The sequence below is a fragment of the Sceloporus undulatus genome, chromosome 2 (genome assembly GCF_019175285.1).
Source record: "Sceloporus undulatus isolate JIND9_A2432 ecotype Alabama chromosome 2, SceUnd_v1.1, whole genome shotgun sequence".
NCBI lineage: Eukaryota > Metazoa > Chordata > Lepidosauria > Squamata > Phrynosomatidae > Sceloporus > Sceloporus undulatus.
In genome coordinates this window covers 10,186,094-10,205,200 of record NC_056523.1, presented here as the reverse complement: position 1 = coordinate 10,205,200, position 19,107 = coordinate 10,186,094, and the positions used below count along the sequence as shown (strand labels likewise).

Below are 19,107 nucleotides of genomic sequence, written 5' to 3'. Positions count from 1 at the left end.
AAGAACAGAAGCGATTCCTCCAGCCGCCTTACAGGTAAGTAATAACAACATCATCATTCAGTGTTTACAAGTAACATTTGGAGAATGTGTTCCATTGCTGTTAAGAAGTCAAGTTGTCCTATCTGTTACAGTATTCATTCTCTGCCTTTTCACCAAAGCTGGGACTCAAAGCGATTCCTGGGACTGAAAGGAGCTGTTTGTAAAGGTTGTTACTTTCCTTACTCTACCTTACCTATCATGATTCAGGAAGGTAAATGAGCAATGACAGTGATTTTACTTTTTAGTGTGTTATCTCCATGCTCTGGTCTGGAGGAAAAGTGAGCAGAACCTAGACAAACTTTCCTTTCTCTGTCTCTTCAGGTGAGGAGAAGAGAAGTCGGATCAAGATAGAGACCCCTCAGGTGGGAGAGATGGAGGTGTTAACAGGATTATCTCAGTGGAACATTCCTGCGGCAACAAGAACAGTTTGTGAGCAAAGATGTGAGTCCAAAGGGCAAGAGGGGAAGAAGCCAGTGGTGGGAGAGAATGAAGCCAGGGAGTTCGTAGAAGGCCTTACAGCTGCCCATAACGAATCCTCAGCCCTGTGCTCTAGGGCAGAAAAGCCGTTTGGCTTCAAATACGGCAGAAGGTACCCTTACAAGCCAGGACTTGTGATGACATATACTGGACAGGACCACTCTGAAATTCTGATGTGGGCTGGAACCGTCCACCAGAAAACAAAACCAACTGAGGAGAAAGGCTTTGAATGTCCCGGGTGTGGGAAATACTTCAGCCAGAGACATAATCTGAGGCGACATCAGAGAATCCACACTGGAGAGAAGCCACACATATGCCTGGACTGTGGAAGAAGCTTCACCCGGCCTGATGGTTTGATTAGCCATCAGAGGAAACATTTCCATGTGAAACCTTTTGAATGTCCCGAGTGTGGGAAAAGCTTTAGTTACAAATGTAACCTAGCTAAGCATCAGAGGATCCATGTCCGAGAGGTTGTACTCTGAAAAGTTGACATCCTGTAGACAAAAAATGTGTCAGTAGCAAATGTCATTGTGTTAGGAAACAGTATGCTAGCCTTGCTTATACTCTGGGCTGAATACCTATTACTTATTAGGGGAAGAAATCTTCAGTGCTCTGCCTCAGAAAAAAAGGAATGGAAATTCTTTGGTGTTGTTGAATTCTTAATACTCCTGAGCAGCACTGAATAATACCAGCAGGACATACATTCCTGTTAACCTTGGTGGAACTTAGAGTGAAGATTTGGATGGGACTATAAAGTGTAAACCATTATTCCTCTTCTGACTTCTGTTGCCTGCAGTGATATTTTATGCAAATCCTACCAGTGGTCTGTCTAGTCTGTAACTGTCCCAGACTCTAGGACAAATTTTTTTGGCAATCCTACCTAGGGTCCATATGTCTTACCAATGAATTGTGTACCTTTCTGAATTATGTACACTTCCCGGCTCGGCCATGTAAACCCACTGGATGATCTCGGGCAAGTCGTACTCACTTGGTCTCAGGATGGCAGTGGCAAACCTTAGAAATAACTTGCAAAGAAAGCCCCATGGGTCACCATAAGTTGGAAACAAGGCACACAACAGCACCAAACCCTAAGTACGGGGGGAGGAACATCATTCACAGAGACACGCTGATCAGAAAAATAGCATGAATGTACTGAAAATGGGGAGATGGGGGGCTATGTTAGAATAGTGTACTCACCAAACATCAGAGTATTCCTTTATGGCAGGGATGGATTTTGTTACTGTGTGCCTTCAAGTCATACAGCAACCCTAAGGTGACCCTATCATGGGTTTTTCTGGGGCGGAGAGTGTGTGACTCATCCAAGGTCACACGGTGGGCTTTCGTGGCCGAGTGGACAATCAAACCCTGATTTGCAGAGCCATAGTCCATGCTTAAACCGCTATGCCAAACTGGCTCTCAGGGACTACCTGTGGCCAAATGCAGCCTGCAATCTTCCTATTTTGTTCGTTGTTTGTTGTTAACCACCTTCGAGTTGATCCTGACACATGACGACCCTATGGATGAGACATCCCCAAGCCCCCCTGTCCTTCGCTGCTCTGCTTAAGTTCTGCAAATTCATACCTGTGACCTCTTTAATAGAGTCCATCTAGCATGCAATCTTCCTCTTTTTCTACTACCCACAACCTTTCCTAGCATTATTGTACGTATTTTCTAATGATTTATACCTTCTCATGATGTGCTCAGAGTATGACAGTTTGAGTTTGGTCATCTTAGCTGTTTTGTAGCCTCCCATTATTGCAATATTGGTGCTGAGCCCTGCTGCCACCACACCACTGACATCACAAAGAATTCCTTCCCTTTGATGTTGCTTCAGGAATTGGAGGTAGAAACTGCCTTGTGGCCTTACAAGGTTCTGTGGTGCAGGTAAATGTTCTACAACCTTTACCTGCACCATAGAGAGCTACCACAGTTGCCAGCAGTCTTTGGCAGTAGCTACAGTGTGCAGATATGGTGGCTGCCACAATTTTGATAGTGGTACCAATAGTAGCAGCAGCTATTTTGGTAGTGGTATGGTGGTTCTGGGAGTGTTCATGTGACTCCTGACATCCAAGTAGGTTCTCATCGATTTACCTCATTGGCATAGTTTATCATCCCCAAGATCAGCAACTGTTTTTCCTCATAAATCCACATTTGGCAGTGCATCTAAATTTCTGTGTGTTCAATTGCCAAAGATAAAGCAATCTGGCTTCTACAGAGATCATAACCAGAATTTGGAATACCGGGTTGCAATGTAGTCATGTGTATAGAGTTATTCGGGAGGGAATATGGGCACATTTTTATATTTCAAAACCAACATGATCAAATGAAGCTACCTGACTTGGTTGAAGAACATTTTCTAATTACTTTTAAAAATGACTTTCAAGGGTACTTTAGTGCTATTTAGAAGAGTGTTTTTCAAGGTTTATGCCATTGCGTCCTGTTGTTGTGGTGGTGGTGGTGGTGTGCCTCCAAGTCATTTTTGACTTACAGCGTCTCTAAGGTGGACATATCCTAGAGTTTTCTTGGCAAGTTTTTTTGGAAGTGGTTTTCCATTGCCATCCTCAGACTGAGAGAGTGTGACTTGCCCAAGGCCAAGCTATGCCATTTTTTAAATGTTGTAACAAACAAGGGAATTGTTTTAAATACTATATTTTCTTTTAATTACCGGTACTATTATGAGTAATTGCAATTATTATTTAATGTATCATTCCGTGCTCTGAACCTAACCATGGAGATATTCACTTACAGTTTAAGGTAACGCATGGTAAGGCCATTGTTCCAGCGAATGCTGTGCGCCAAAGCAAATCACGTGTCATGATCATGGAGTTAGGAAAGGACGTTGAGCCTTAGCAGCAATATTCTAACTCAGTTTACGAAGGAGAGAGGGCAGGAGGGAAGGCCAACCAGAAAGAGGAGTCTGGAAAAAAAAGAAAGAAAAGAGGTGGCAACAACATAGACAAACATTCTTCTCTATGTCTCTTCAGGTGATGAGAAGATAAGTCGGATCAAGATGGAGAACCCCCAGGAGGGCAAGGTTGGGACTTTAGCAGGATTGTGTCAGTGGAACATTCCAGTGAGAGCAGCAGTTCAAGAACAGAAATGTGAGTTCAAAGGGCAAGAGGGGAAGGAGCCAGTGGTGGGAATGAATGAAACCAGGGAGTTTGTAGAAGGCCTTGCAGCTGCCCGTAAAGAAACCACTGCCGTGTGCTCTAGGGCAAAAAAGCTCATAAGCCCCACATGTAATGGAAGGCACCACTACAATTCAAGTTTTTTAACAGCACATACTGGAGAGGACAATTCTGAGTGTCCACAGCGGGAGGTAAATGTCCAACCCAAAAATCTCCATCACCGATACCAAAGAGGGGAGAAACCTTTTGAATGTCCTGGCTGTGGGAAATACTTCAGGCAAAGAGAAAACATGATGCGACATCTGCGAATACATACGGGAGAGAAAGCGTATGAATGCCCCCAGGGTGGGAAGGCTTTCCGTCAGCGGGAGAATTTGCTGAGACGTCTCCGTGCTGGGAAGAGACTCTGCGAATGTCCCGAGTGTGGGAAAAGCTTCCCTTCTAGAGGAACGTTAATTCGGCACGTGAGGATCCATACCGGAGAGCGACCTTTTGAGTGTCTGCAGTGTGGCCAGTTCTTTACTCAGAGAGCTCATTTGATGCGGCACCAGAGGATCCACACAGGGGAGAAGCCCCACACCTGCTCTGAATGTAATAGAAGCTTCTCTCGGAGTGATGAGCTGATCAGGCACCAGCGGACTCATGAGCGCGAGAGGTATCATAAGTGCACCGTGTGTGGGAAAGGATTTAGTCACAAAGGCACACTGGCTAACCACCAGAGGAGCCATGACGAACATTGACTGTGCCTGAGAGACAGAAGGCTCTACAGAAAAGGCTTCAGGTAGCTGATTTTGTTGGTTCAGGACCCCATTGATAGGAATATTATAGTCTGGGTACAAAAATTCTTTCTGAAAACATGGCTGTTTCACCAAGAGAGGTTCCATTCTGTAGCCCACATACATTATATGTATTAAACAGGAAAATATGTGTTCTTTTCTTTCTGGCTTACATTTGTGGCATTCTTAGTATTTTGCAGAATTTTTACAAACCAGTCCTATTCATGTCTATTCAGTTGTAAATCCTGGTGAGTTGTGTGGGGCTACAGTTCTGTACTCTCTCAACTTCAATAATGCATTACATTGTTATAGTGCTATCATTCCACTTTTACTGCTACAGTTGCCTCCTGTGCAATGCTGGGATTTGTAGTTACGAAAGGCATTTAGAATTCTCAGCTGGACAGCTCTTAGGCCTCACTAAACTACAAACCCCAGAATGCCGCAGAAGTCAGCCATAGCACTAAAAGTGGAATAATAGCACTGTCACAGTGTAGTGTAGTATTATTATTATTGTTGTTGCTGTTGTTACTATATTAGTGCAGTATTGAGTTGAGAGTGTACAAGATTGTAGCTTTATTCTGGTTTTGCTCATGAAGGGAACTCAAGCCTTACCTCAGTCGCAGACTGTGTCCAAAGTTGGGAAAGAAATTTCTACAGAGAATACTTCTTTAGGCATTTGTAGATCTTCCAGCACAATTCTATACTCGATGTCTGACAGATGTTGATCATAGAGCTGTCCTGGAGGACCTAGAGATTTCTAGAGAGGTGTTCTCTCAGATAAAAACTGTTTTTTAAAAAAATATTTACAGTTTCCCCCCACTTTGACAGGAGTCCTGTGCCCCTAACCCCAGCAAATGTGGAGGGCCTACTGTAGTCTGTTCCTGAGCTACTGCCCTAAAGTAAGATTTCAGTCATCCTGATTCTAAATGAAAGGCTGGTTTCTAAATGAACACAGAAAACTGGTTTTCCATGCAATGGCTGTTCCCCTACACCCAAAAAAGCAGTTTTTCCTAAAGCCACTTAATTTTGCAAAAATTGGCAGGCCCAGCTTCAACCATTGTGTGGGAAATGGAGTGGAGGTGGTCCCCAGACTTTCCATGGCTATCCACCTGATTCTAGCTCTTCTCTATTCTGCTGAGGCTTGGCTCTCCAAGCTGCAGCTCTCAAATCTTTTGCAGCCATATTTTTTAAAAAAATGCCAGGAATTCACTCGGAGAACTTTCGCAGTTCAAATCGGCTGATCTACTGAGCTACAAGAAAATACAAAGCCGCTCAATACTAAGCAACATGCATATGTGCACAAATGCTTTCTGTATGTATAGAGTGCCTAAGACAATAATTTAATGGTCAAATGCAACAGAGCCTGAGACTCAAGGCAGCTTACAAAAGTCAAAACAGATACAGTTAAAAAATTTACATCACACAAAAAATTAAAATATGAATTAGCTAGCAATACAGCTGAACCTGTAGCAGGTTTCAGTTTGACAGATGTGATTGTTTATGGGTTTGTGAATAATTCAGTGGGAAAACATTTTGTGGTCTGTTGTAGAAAATTGCAGACAATGCATGTAGTCTAGAAAATATAAAGAAAATATTGTGTATACTCATGTATAAGTCTAGAAATTTTAGTCAAAAAATTGACACAAAAACCCTGAATCAACTTATCCACAGGTCAGTATAAGTTCTGCACTTTAACTCTTATTAAAAACATGTCATCTGTCCTGGGAACACTGACCCACCTCTACTCTCTTATCCATCCAGCGTTTAGTGAGAGCACAGTTACGCCTGCTAGAATTTTATAAGTTGTTTGGCATTATTTTCATTTGCTTCATCTTTTAGATCTTTCGCCCTAAGTTTTACCCTCAACTTATCCACAGGTTGTATCGAAAGCCATAATTTTGCCCCCCAAACCTGCCCTTGACTTATACATGAGGTTAATAATAATAATAATATAGTTTATTTATATCTCCCGCTTCTCCCACGGATCGAGGCAGGATTACAACCTTAAAAGACACTTTGTACAATTTATAGTCAATACAACAATAAAATACTAACACTGAATTTACCAAGAATTCCTCTTAGTTCTCTAAAAATTACAATTCGTCCATTAGCCAACAATCAGAGTCAAGGAAGAGCAGTCGTCATAACCTATGGAATTCAGTGGATAAGCCCCCTAGAAGAGATCCATTTTGAGTGCTTAAAGGCCTCTAAGGTAGTAATGAGATGGATCTCTTCCAGTAGGTCATTCCATAATCTTGGGGCCACGGCAGTGAATGCCTTATGTGAAGTTGTCATTAGCCTGGTATTATAATATTCTAGTAAGAACTTCCCAGATGTTCCAAGAGTGCTGGGTGGATTATGTTGGTTGACTTACAGGTAAAAAAAAAAGTTTAGCCATAAATGGCAAGTCAGCTTGGTGTAGTGGTTTTGAGTGTTGGGCTATGATTTTGGAGACCATGAAACCCACTGAGTGACCTGGGACATGTCACACTCTCAGCCTCAGGGAAAGGCAGTGGCAAACCTCTGAACACATTTTGCCAAGAAAACCCCATGCCACTTAGTATCGCCATAAGTCGGAAACAACTTGAAGGCACACAACAAGAAGTCAAAATTGCATAAAATAGCACAGAGTATCTCTGCTTCCTCTTCCACCCCTGGAGCTTCACTCAGTGCTGATCACCCCGCTACATCTACTTTTCTCCTGTTACATCCAGGATTACAAGCCCTCGCATGCTCCGCAATGATAGGATGTAAGCCCATAGAGAAATATAATGATGGTTAAGGTTTGGTGGACTTAGAGATGTTTGTGGTTTTTCCACTTTTTCAGGAGTACTACACCCCTAACCTCTGCAAATGTAGATAGCCAAATAGAACAGCAAATGTGAACAACAAAGCACATGAAATACCTTCTTCCCCCACTCCCAGCAGTCAGACCTCAAAGGGCTACAGATACAAAAAGATCTTCATCTGCCTACAAAAAGGATAGCAAGGAGGATGCCAGTCTAATCTCTCTAGGCAGGGAATTCAGTACAGCCACTGAAAAGGTTGTCTTCAGTACCTATGAAGGTTGCTGGGACAGAGAAAAGGGCCTCCGACATGCATAGGCTCATATAGAGAAACTTGTGACAGTCTGTTTCTTGAAAGATAAGGCAATGAAAAACCTGATTCAGAGACACAGAGATGCAGATACATCCAATACTAAAGTCATCAAATATTCCAGGTCTCTGTTCTTTAATTCTTCTCTTGCCACAATTTTGGGGATAAAATTCTTCAAATCGGCCACATTTTCACATTTTACAAGTATCACCATTCTCCATGTGGAGGGGAAAAAGGCAAAAGTAGCAAGTAGCAAACACACCCTGAAATGTCCAAAGAAGGATCTAGCATAAGGAAAGACAGTGAGCCCTTGATACCCACTGGAGTTTGGTTCCAGGACCCACCATGGATATCAAAATCCATGGATGCGCAAATCCCATTAAATAAAGTGGCATAGTAAAATGGCACCCCTTATACAAAATGGCAAAATCAAGGTTTGCCTTTTGGAACTGATATGTTTGTAAAATATTTTCAAACCATAAATGGTTGAATCAGTGGATAAGGAATCTATGTATATGGAGGGCTGATGGTGGAAGGTTGCAATCATCCAGAAAAATTGGTCAGGTTTTATCACTATAGGTTCTACAGTCTCCATGTCTTTTCCTCGTCTATATTAGTGGTTCAGCGGTAGTTGAAGCAGTGAAGAATGACGTAGGAGCTGCTGTTTGTTCCAAAATGTAGAGACTCTTCCCAGAAATGTACTTTGAGGCAAGAAGCTAACTTTTTAATAACCTGGGTAGTAAAACCCTGGAAATTGAACCAAGCTGGGTATTATGCTTCTCTTCTAGACAATAAAGGCACTTAGAATGAGCATCAGAACATGAAACATCCACAGGTAGAGCAGGATTAGAACAGAAATGAATAGAAGTGGAGACCAGACTTCAATTCCCAGTTTGTCCATGAAACCCACTGGGTGACCTTGGGTAAGTCACACTCTCTCAGCCTCAGGGGAAAGCAATGGCAAACCTCTTCTGACCAAATCTTACCAAGAAAACCCCATGACAGGTTGGCCTTAGGATTGCCTAAGTCAGAAACAACTTGAAGGCACAACACCAACAATTACAAATATATTTGTATAACACTAGAAGAAAAGAGAAAGGTGGGAGGATCAATAGTTACAGATGGTAGGAAAGGAAAAAAAACTACACAAAGAAAGATGCTACGCAACACTAGAACACACCAAGAGGAATAACTTGTTTGATGGACAAAAGTAAACAAAGGGAATGGTAGTGTGGCAGGTTAGGACATGTTCAGTATATAGAAGGCAGCAGAGTTCCCACCAAGCTACTCAGCTCTAGAGCATTTTATTATAATCTCTGGAGATTTAAAAAAAACTTGTAGGAGGCACAAAGACCACAAAGAAGTACTTCTGTACCCTCAGATGATGTTCAATGCCCATCAGCCCCAGCCCTCACAGCCAGTTGATGGAGGTATGGGCATTCCAGTCCTGCAGCATCTGGAGGGCCACAAGGGATCTTTGGACTTATCGACAAGGAATGTGACTCCGGCAAGAGTGATCATGGAAAGAAACTAGTAAAGGAAGGGATTGACCTCCATGAGCCTACAGATGTCACAGCAGGGACAGACAACATCTGGCCTGTAGGTCATCTGGACAACCTCCAGCTGTTTTCACAAAACACCCGATGGTCCCACCACTGCTGAATTTGCCATAACAGCAAAGCTGCCACTTTCTTATGGAGACTCATGAACCCAGAAGCCTCCGATTCTTAAAGACAAGGTACCATTCTCCTTAAAGGCGCCATTACCATTATAAACATGGGCATTAGCATATGCCTTATTTATGTGCAAAAAAGTTCTACCTTGAGATAATGGAGAAATCCTTCAACTGGGGGAGAGGCTTCAGACCTACAGCAAATTTGGATGGATGTCGGCTGTAAAATCAACAAATCTCCATGAAACCCTGAGCGCGAGCGTTTGTTGGAGAATTAACAGGATGCCTGAAACGCCATACAGGGAGCACTTTGGAAGGTCCAACCCAGAATGTTTTAACCAGAGAGAGCAAATGGATGTTCTGAGAGTAAACACTTCCTCTGAGAGTTGATTGAATTTGATCATATAATTTATATCCCACTTTTCCTCAGCATGGGACCCACAGCAGCAGTAGAGGAATGGCAGCCAATTGCACCAGGGACCATTTTCCTTTCCTAGACTCCTCCTTGAGCTGCATATTTCAATAGCAATCCTAAATATTTTATTTTTCCTCTGCAATCTCTCTCAAAATGGCACCAGGAAGTGACATCCTGCCACCATTTTGATAAGAACTGCAGAGGTAAGCAGAATTATGGAATGGTCATATAGGATAAATAAAAGTCCTTGTGGCAGTGAGATAGTGGTATTTCTCCATATTTTCATACATTTGGATGTGTGGTTGCATGTTTTACTAACAAAAATCACCTGAAAAGTGTGCCGATTTTTAAAGACAATATTGAGGTGGGAGTGGGAAGAGGCTTGGGGGACTGCTGGGGGATGCAAGAGCTGCAAAAGTAGATCCCAGGAGCAACAATGTGAAACTTAACCAATATTCTGAGTGTGAAAATAACATTGCTCCAACAAGAACACCACTGAGGGATTATCCCATACAGGAGGAAAATACAGTAGTCCCTCTACATTCGCTGGGGTTAGAGGCACAGGATGTCTGTGAAAGTGGAAAAACCACAAAAAAAACCACTACTTTTTAGCAACTACCTCTCTAGGACTCTCTAGGTCCTCCAGTGCAACTCTACGTTCAACACCTGCCAAAAGTTGACCATAGAATCATGCTGGAGGGCCAACAAATGCCTAGAGAAGTGTATTCTCTAGCAATATCTAGATCCTCCAGTGCAATTCTATGGTTAATTTCCAGCAGCATTTATTTGGAGGACTTAGGGGATTCCTAGAGAGAACATATTAATCAACATTGCAAATAATCAAAACTGCAAAAGTCAAAGCTGCAAATATGGAGGACCAATTGGATATTCAGATGCAATGTAGGATGGAAGAGCTTTCTTTCAGACTGATAAATTGATCTGACAGCAGAGAGCTCCAGCCAGAAAGAGCAACTATTGATCATCAACCACCCTTAAAGGGTATTGGCAAAATTCAGAGCAAAAACACAAATTAGTGGGGATTGGGGCTGTGATCCCAACCAGAATCGGTTGAGACCAGCATCTAAGCCACCCCAAAAGGGAATGCATGTCGTTCACACAGTTGTTAATGGCACAACAAATATTGTATCTAGTTTGGTTCTTTACGACACGTTGGCCAAGGGAAGTGTGTAGTTGTTGACATCATTGATGTTTTCCAAGAAATCTGGATATTTTGAGAGTATAATGAAACTTTTGTGCAAGGTCAGAGGTCTGGGGTTACTTCATAAATAAAGTTGCCAGGTTGAAAATGGAGGACTCCTATACCTTTCATTGTTATACTGAAGAGGTGATTTCAGCAGACGTGGCTTGTCCTGCAAGCAAATAACAAGCAACTTCTGCTAAAATTTCCTCTTCTAAACCACCATTTTTCTCTCAATTTTTCAATCTGGCAATGTTACTTACAGAGCAAAATTCCAATGGTTTGAGTTTGGGAGATATGCTTGGTCCCATTCAAAAGGAAAGCAATGAAAAATTAACAGAAGTATGGATTCTGGCAAGTCTGATCTTCAGTTTGCTGCACTTAATAGTTTTTTTCAATCTTCTTCTCTCTAAATGGGATGACTACTACAGCCCCCATTATTTCTCCAGCTAGGTTGCTGTTTAGGGATGATGAGAGTTGTAGTCCAGCACATCTAGAGGGAACAGTGCTGAAGAAGGCTAGCATCTATCCTTGTCCATTTTATGATTAGCCTATCTTGCACGACGAGGGAGAACAGGCACCCTGACCTGGATTGCAAACTTCCATAATTGTGTAAAATAGGCTGAAATAGGCACATGTTTTTCATTTCCACACTTTGTACAAGTCCCATAGCTCAGGGAGATTTGCATCTGTCACCTTTTGTTTTTTATTTTTAAAAAAGTTCTGAGGCTATAAGGAGAAAGGTAACAAGATCATAGAGCTGCCTGCGAGTTTAACAGAAGCCCTCTGAATCAGCTAGAGAAGAGAGGTCAAGAGGAAAGGGCAGCAAAAAGGAGCTTGTAGGACCATAAACAAAGTAACTTGAGCATGGACAAAATTCCTCTTTCTGTCTCTGCAGGTGATGAGAAGAGCAGTGTGATCAAAGTGGAAAACTTGCCCCAGGGAGACACCACACCAGCATTAATGGAAATTTATCATGCGCCTATGACAACAGCAAGTTATGAACAAAGATGTGAGTTGAACAGGGAGCAGGGCAAGCAGCCAGAACAAGAGGAATCCAGTATGTTTCCAGAATACCTTTCAGCTGCCACAAGAGAAACTTCTCCCCTGTTGCCTACTAGGCCCAAAAAACTCTTGGTTTCCAAGTCCAGTAGAAAGCGCAACTGCCACTTTGGACTTGTTATGAAAAATATTGGAGAGGACTACTCTGAATGTTCCATGTCAGGGCTAAGCATCCAGCAAAAAACCTGTCTTCTGACACAGCAGAAAATCCAAATGGGAAAGAAAGCATGTAATAGTTCTGAGTGCAGGAAGAGCTTCTGTCCGAGGTCAAGGCTTATTAGACATCAGAAAATTCATACCAGCAAGAGTCCCCATGAATGCTTGGAGTGTGGCAAATGCTTTATTTCTCGAGCAACATTAACAGTGCATCAAATCATCCACACCGGAGAGAAACCGTTTGAATGTCCCCAGTGTAGGAAATGCTTCAGTCAGAGGACAAGCCTGTTGAGACATCGAAAGATCCACACAGGGGAGAAAGTGCACGAATGCTCCGGGTGTGGGAAGAAGTTTTATCGGAAAGATAAGTTGATTCAACATCAGCGAATTCACACGAGGGAAAAATCTTACAGATGCCGCAAGTGTGGGAAGAGCTTTCCTGTTATGAAGAAGCTAGTTGGGCACCAGAAAATTCATTTAGCCCATTAACAGAGTTAACGCTCAAGGGTTTATCAAATTTAATGTTGTTACATTTGAAAGAATCTCATGTGGGGAGAGAAACCTTATCACTACTGTATGAGTTTTGTCATGGATCACATTAATATTCCATGGAGAGGATCATCTTCTATTGTATTTGTTACTACTGTATTTCTTTGTTAGTAGCTACGATGGTAGTAAATAAAGTAATATTAAGTCCTGTGTAGACTTAATTCCACTTGTGACATTTGCAAACCACTTCCAGATTGCAACAGGATTTTTAAAATTGGTTGATCGAAAGTGAGGTGGAGTATGTGACATTTCGGTAATTTATCTGCTACTACCTTACACATTTGGGTTAGTCTATTTCATCGTTGTTATATGCCGTAAATATAATTCAGTAAAGCAACATACTGCCTTACTCAAATATAATATAAGTCTCTCCTTCCTAGGCCCATACAATCTAAAACTTGACCAGTTTTTCATTGTGAACTACAGTACGTACTCCAGTTCCTTTGAAGGAGTTCAAAGTTTTGCAGTTGTTGGTATTTCATAATAGATTGCAGTTCTCCAGTTTTGCATTGGTGTCAAAGACCTGCCCAAAAATGTTGTATATTGAAAACATTCTCCATTCAAAGATATACATTAATGTACCACACCTTTGTGACTGAAATAAATAAATTTCCTGAATGCTTTTGTGGACTTCAGTTGACTTAATCAGCATTGGTTACGCAGGATTCCCCCTGAAGTTGTGAGCATGTAACTTGCCCAAGATCACCAAGTGGGTTTCATGGCTGAGCTGGGAATTGAACCCTGATCTGCAGAGTGGCAGTCCGACCCTCAAATCACTATGCCACACTGACTCAAGGGCTTGTACAGGACTTAAATCCTAAACTTCTTACCCTCTAAAGCAAACTCACACTTCCAGACAGTCCCCCACATAAATCTACCCTCAACTGAAAACAACTTCTGGGTAAGACATAATCAACAAGAATCAGAATTCATTTGGCGTTCCAAGTCCATTTCTTTGCTCTGATATTTTGGAAATGTACTGATACATTTGTGCAAGGTCAGAGGTCTGGGGTTATTTAATAAATAAAGCCAGATTGAAAATAGAGAAAGGATCCTTTACTTTCATGGTTGTGATGAAGATGGAATTTCAGCAGATGAGGCTTGTGCAGCAAACAAATACTGTAACAAGCAACCTCTGGTGAAATGTTCTCCTCTAAACCACCATTCAAAGTACAAGAGCCCTCTCTATTTTTCAGTGAAGCAAAGTTAGTCACAAAGCAAAATTTCCTTGCTTTGCATTTCAGATATATGCTTGGCTCTCATTGAGAGATATGTTTGGCCCCGTTCAAAAGGGAAGCAATGGAGAATGAACGTAACAATGGATCTTGGCAAGTCTGGTCTTCAGACTGTTGCGTTGAATAATCTTCTTCAACCTGCTTCCTTCTAGATAGGCTAGACTACAGTCCCCATTATTTCCCCAGCCAGCTTGCTGTTTGGGGATGATGAGAGTTGTAGCCCAGCACATCCAGAAGGAACAGTGCTGGAGAAGGCTAGCGTTCATCCTTGTCCATCTAAGTAATAGCAGAAGTACAACATATTTTACATGACGAGGGAGAACAGGCACCCTAACCTGTACTGCAAACTTCCATAATTGTGTAAAATAAGCTGAAATAGGCACATGTTTTTCATTTCCACACATTTCCATACAAGTCCCATAGCTCAGGCAGATTTGCATCTGTCACTTTTCTGCATATTTTAAAAAAAGATTTAAGACTATAAGGAGAAGGGTGTCAAGGGCCTAGAGCTGCGTGAGAATTTAGCAGAGGCCTTCTGAATCAGGTAGAGAAGAGAGGTCAAGTGGGAAAGGCAGCGAAAAGGAACTCATAGAACTATAAACAAAGTAACCTGAGCATGGACAAAATTCCTCTCTCTGTCTCTGCAGGTGATGGGAAGAGCAGTGTGATCAAGGTGGAGAACTCACACCAGGGAGACACCACACCAGCATTAATGGAAATTTATCACATACCTATGACAACTGCAAGTTATGACCAAACATGTGAGTTGTACAGGGAGCAGGGCAAGCAGCCAGAAGAAGAGAAATCCAGTAAGTTTCCAGAATACCTTTCAGCTGCTACAAGCGAAACCTCTCCCCTGTTGCCTGCTAGGCCCCAAAAACTCTTGGTCTCCAAGTCCATTAGAAAGCACAACTGCTGCTTTGGACTTGTTATGAAAAATGCTGGAGAGGACCACTCTGAATGTTCCATGTCAGGACGAAACATCCAGCGAAAAACCTGTCCTCTGACACAGCAGAAACTCCAAATGGGAAAGAAAGCATATAACAGTTCTGAGTGTGGGAGAAGTTTCTATCCAAGATCAAAGCTTATTAGACATCAGAAAATTCATACCAGCAAGAGTCCCCATGAATGCTTGGAGTGTGGCAAATGCTTTATTTCTCGAGCAACATTAGTCATGCATCAGATCATCCACACTGGAGAGAAACCGTTTGAATGTCCCCAGTGTAGGAAATGCTTCAGTCAGAGGACAAACCTGTTGAGACATCGAAAGATCCACACAGGGGAGAAAGTGCATGAATGCTACGGGTGTGGGAAGAAGTTTTATCGGAAAGATAAGTTGATTCAACATCAGCGAATTCACATGAGGGAAAAATCTTAAAGATGCCGCAAGTGTGGGAAATGCTTTCCTGTTTTGAAGAAACGAGTCGGGCACCAGAAAATCATTTAGCCCATTAAAAGAGTTAATACTCAAGGGATTATCAAATTTAATCTTGTTACATGTTAAAGAATCTCATGTGGGGAGAGAAGCCTTGTGACATTTGCAAACTATTTCCAGACTTAAGAAGTGGGTTTTTTTGTAAATGGATTGAGTAAAAGTGAGGTGGAGTATGTGACATTTCCACCATTTATCTATTACTGCTTTATACATTTGAGTTAGTCTATTTAATTGTTGTTATATGCCATAAATTAAAACTGAATGGAGCAACAGTCTGCTCTACTCAAAAATAAGTCTATGCTTCCTAGACCCATACATTCTAAAACTGACCAGTTCTTCATTGTGAACTACTTACTACTTCAGTTCCTTTGAAGCAATTCAGCCTTCTTTGCAGTTGTAGGTACCTCATAGTAGTTACAGTTCTCCAGTTTTGCATTGGTGTGAAAGACCTGTCCAAAAATGTTGTATATTGAAAATGTTCTCCATTCAAAGATATATATTAATCTAGTAACACCTTTGTGACTGAAATAAATAATTTTCCTGAAATCTTTTGTGGACTTCAGTTGACTTCATCAGATGCATGGAGTGAAACCTCTGTGGACAGACATTTATAGCAACAGACTGGAGTGTGTTACCCCCAGATCCAGCCCTCGGTCACCCACTCACCCACTCCTCTTCGACCCTTGATATCAAATTAATATCAAATATGGATGTTTTAGGCAGGTAGCCAAAAGGAGACTCTTCGGTGCTGGAAACCAGCCATATCATAGGACATCTGGATGGCTCAGCATGCGGGAAGCCAAAGGCACTTAGCCAAGATGAAATTGTTCAGGATCGAAATCAGCATAAATCCTTCATTAAGTAGTGTGAGGGGGAGAGCTGGACCTGGAAATTGCTTGAATACTACAGACAAAGAGATTTACACACCCAGTCAAAGCACACCTCCTGCATTTGTTCCTATTCATCCAAGTCCACCTTCACTTCTTTTTCCTCTTTTCTCCCTTTGCATTTTCCCAGCCTGCTGAAATTTAATCTGTTAACTCCTTGGATACACTAAACTTCTTGGTGTAGTGGTTTGAGTGTTGGAATACAACTCTGGTGACCCAAGGTTCAATTCCCCGCTAAGCCATGGAAACCCAGGGCCAACTGTATTTGGGTTGTAAAGTTGATGGCAGGGAACTGTCAAATTAACAACCTGAGAGCCAGCATTTCCCTTTGTATCCACAGATTCAAGCATCCACAACTTGAAAATATTTTTAAAATATATAAATTCCAAAAAACAAACCTTGAATTTACCATTTTATAGAAGGGATTTCATTTTACTATGTTATTGTATTTAATCCACGGATGTTGGTATCCACGGGGGGTTCTGGAACCAAACCTCAGTAGATATTATGGGCCCATTGTATCTTGCTTTTCCCCAAAACTGGGACACAAAGTAGCTTACAAATTAAAAAAAAAACAATTAAAATGTACAAAAGTGGCCATCTTCTCTTCCTCCATAACTTTGCTCTGTAACTCATGTTGTCATCAATCCAGCTGGCATCAACCAAATGCCATTTAGTCTTGTTCCCTCTCCACTTTCTTCCATCACTAGCCATTTTGCCTGGCAGCATCTGGAGGGAGAGATAAGGGCACCACCATCTTTAGCCATCTTAGTTCAGCCAGCTGATGATCATTTTGGCCATAAGTAACCATGCTGCCTGAGGACGACAATCTTTCTGTTACATTATGTAATGCAGGTTGAGTCTCCTTATTCAGAATTCCAAAATACTGTACTCCAAAATCCAAAATGGTCCACATGGGTGGCTGAGACAGTGGCATCTTTGCGGTCAGATAGTTCAGGGTGAGCATCACCACAAAGGAGGACAAGGCACTGCAAAATGCAGGACGCTCAAGAAAAATGTAGATCATTACCAAATAAAAGATAAAAACATTCATATCAATTTAAAACTATGCCTCTTAAACCCAAAACACACTGCAGAATAACTGCCCTGGTTCATATTTTTTCAAAGAGTCACATCATCTCACAGATTGTACAAAGGTTGTTGTTGTTGTTGTTGTTGTTGTTGTGTGCCTTCAAGTTGTTTCTGAGTTACAGATACCCTAAAGGCGAACCTATTAGGAGGACCTGGGTTCAATTCCCTGCTCAATCACGAAACCCACTGGGTGACCTAGGGCAAGTCACACTCTCTCAACCTCAGGGGAAGGCAATGGCAAACCTCCAAGAAAAAAAACATGATAAGGAAATAATTCGGAAACCGCATGAAGGCACACAACAACAACAACAACACTGCACATCAAACCATTGTGGAAGGGGAAAGAAGGACCAGCACAAGAGCCCATAATGGTCATTTAAGCCCTCTTGCTAGGATTGTTAGCAAACTAAAGAAAACAAACCCAAACATGACTTAGCCTAAAAGGTTTTGAAATGCCAAGATCATCACTGTTCATGCCTTAGAGGGGAACATGATCACCTGGTAATGGGTGCAAAACTATTTATTTATTTCAAACTCAAAAGAGTGTTAATGGCTAATAGCTCTGAGGGTTTGTTGATGTGTGCCTTCAAGTACTTTCTGACTTATGGAGACCCTAAAGCAAATCTATCATGGGGTTTTCTTGACAGGTTTCTTCAGAGGGGGTTTGCCATTGCCATCCTCTGAGGCTGAGAGAGTGTGACTTGCCCAAAGTTGCCCAGTCAGTTGGTGGTGGAAAAACCAAGTGTCCCTCCAATAAACTGGGATGGGGACCAATTCTAAGAGAAGCAAATTATTATTATTATTATTATTATTATTAATATTAATATAGCACTGTAAATTTACATTAAATTTACAGCAAAGCTGAAGATACTTTACTTATCAGGATCACAGTGATCAGAATCTCACCAGAACCACCAGCCATGTTTATTTTTCAAAATATATCAATTAATTCATTAGTTTTTGCAAATCCAAGGCATTTGTTTATTGCCTCTCAGCCTAGCTGAGTTGATAACTAGACACTGGTGAAAAACAACTAAAATGCCTCTTTATAATAGTTTTTCTTATACCAAACAGTGGTTACAAACAGCTAGAGCAGACACTCTTAATTTATTATTATTATTATTATTATTATTATTATTATTATTATTAAGCTTTATTTATAAAGCACTGTAAATTTACACAGCATTGTACATACAATAATAACTTAAAATAGATAAATCTGCCCATGGTGTACATTCTATGAAAACAATTAAACATAATACATATTAATACATCTTAACGTTCAAACAATAAAATATAGCAGACAACAAATTAAAATAACATAATTTTGAGAGCCAAATACATTGGCAGAAGTTGTGGTAAAAAAAAAACCCACAAAAACCCTGAACACGTTTAAAAAGGAAGAGAGTGGTTCAGCTCTGATAAAAGGAACTAATGATTAGTTTATCTGGAATCCATGAAAATGTATGCCAAACAAAAGAAAACCAGTACAGTGGGTTTCCATGGCCAAGTGGGGTTTCAAATGTGATTTATGGCGACCCTTTCATGGGGTTTTCTCAGCAAGATTTGTTCAGAGGAGGTTTGCCATTGCCTGCCCCTGAGGCTGAGAGAGTGTGACTTGTCCAAGGTCACCCAGTGGGTTTTTATGGCTGAGCAGGGATTCGAACCCTGGTCTTTAGAGTTGTACTCCAGTGTTCAAACCACTGCACTACACTGGCCTAGCTTGTATTTCTGTTTACATAATTCTGTTTACAGAAAGGCAATTTTACCACAACGTCTGCCAATGATTATTATTATTTAAAAATATAGCTGTCTTAGTCTGTAGAATCAGTACATTATTATTATTATTATTATTATTATTATTATTATTATTATTATTATTATTATTAT

The 19,107-nt window shown here is 41.3% G+C and overlaps 2 protein-coding genes across 13 annotated transcripts in view; one reads left to right on the top strand and one right to left on the bottom strand.

The window, feature by feature from the left end:
- LOC121921864 (zinc finger and SCAN domain-containing protein 23-like) overlaps positions 1 to 15,773 on the top strand; it is a 43,108-nt gene extending 27,335 nt beyond the window's left edge. For 2 of the 11 annotated variants that reach the window (XM_042450509.1, XM_042450510.1), the window contains exons 7-9: positions 361 to 480; positions 3,501 to 3,617; positions 11,700 to 13,186. In XM_042450509.1, the coding sequence (XP_042306443.1) occupies positions 361 to 480; positions 3,501 to 3,617; positions 11,700 to 12,508 (1,046 nt within the window). In that variant the 3' untranslated portion in view covers positions 12,509 to 13,186. Of the gene's footprint in view, positions 1 to 360; positions 987 to 3,500; positions 4,426 to 11,699; positions 13,187 to 14,450 lie in introns of those variants that run through there. The other 9 variants (XM_042450511.1, XR_006102061.1, XM_042450516.1 and 6 more) reach the window with 9 other exon arrangements.
- Positions 1 to 19,107, bottom strand: part of LOC121921898 (zinc finger protein 397-like) — a 942,727-nt gene that overhangs the window by 556,901 nt on the left and 366,719 nt on the right. The gene's annotated exons all lie outside the window — the stretch shown is intronic.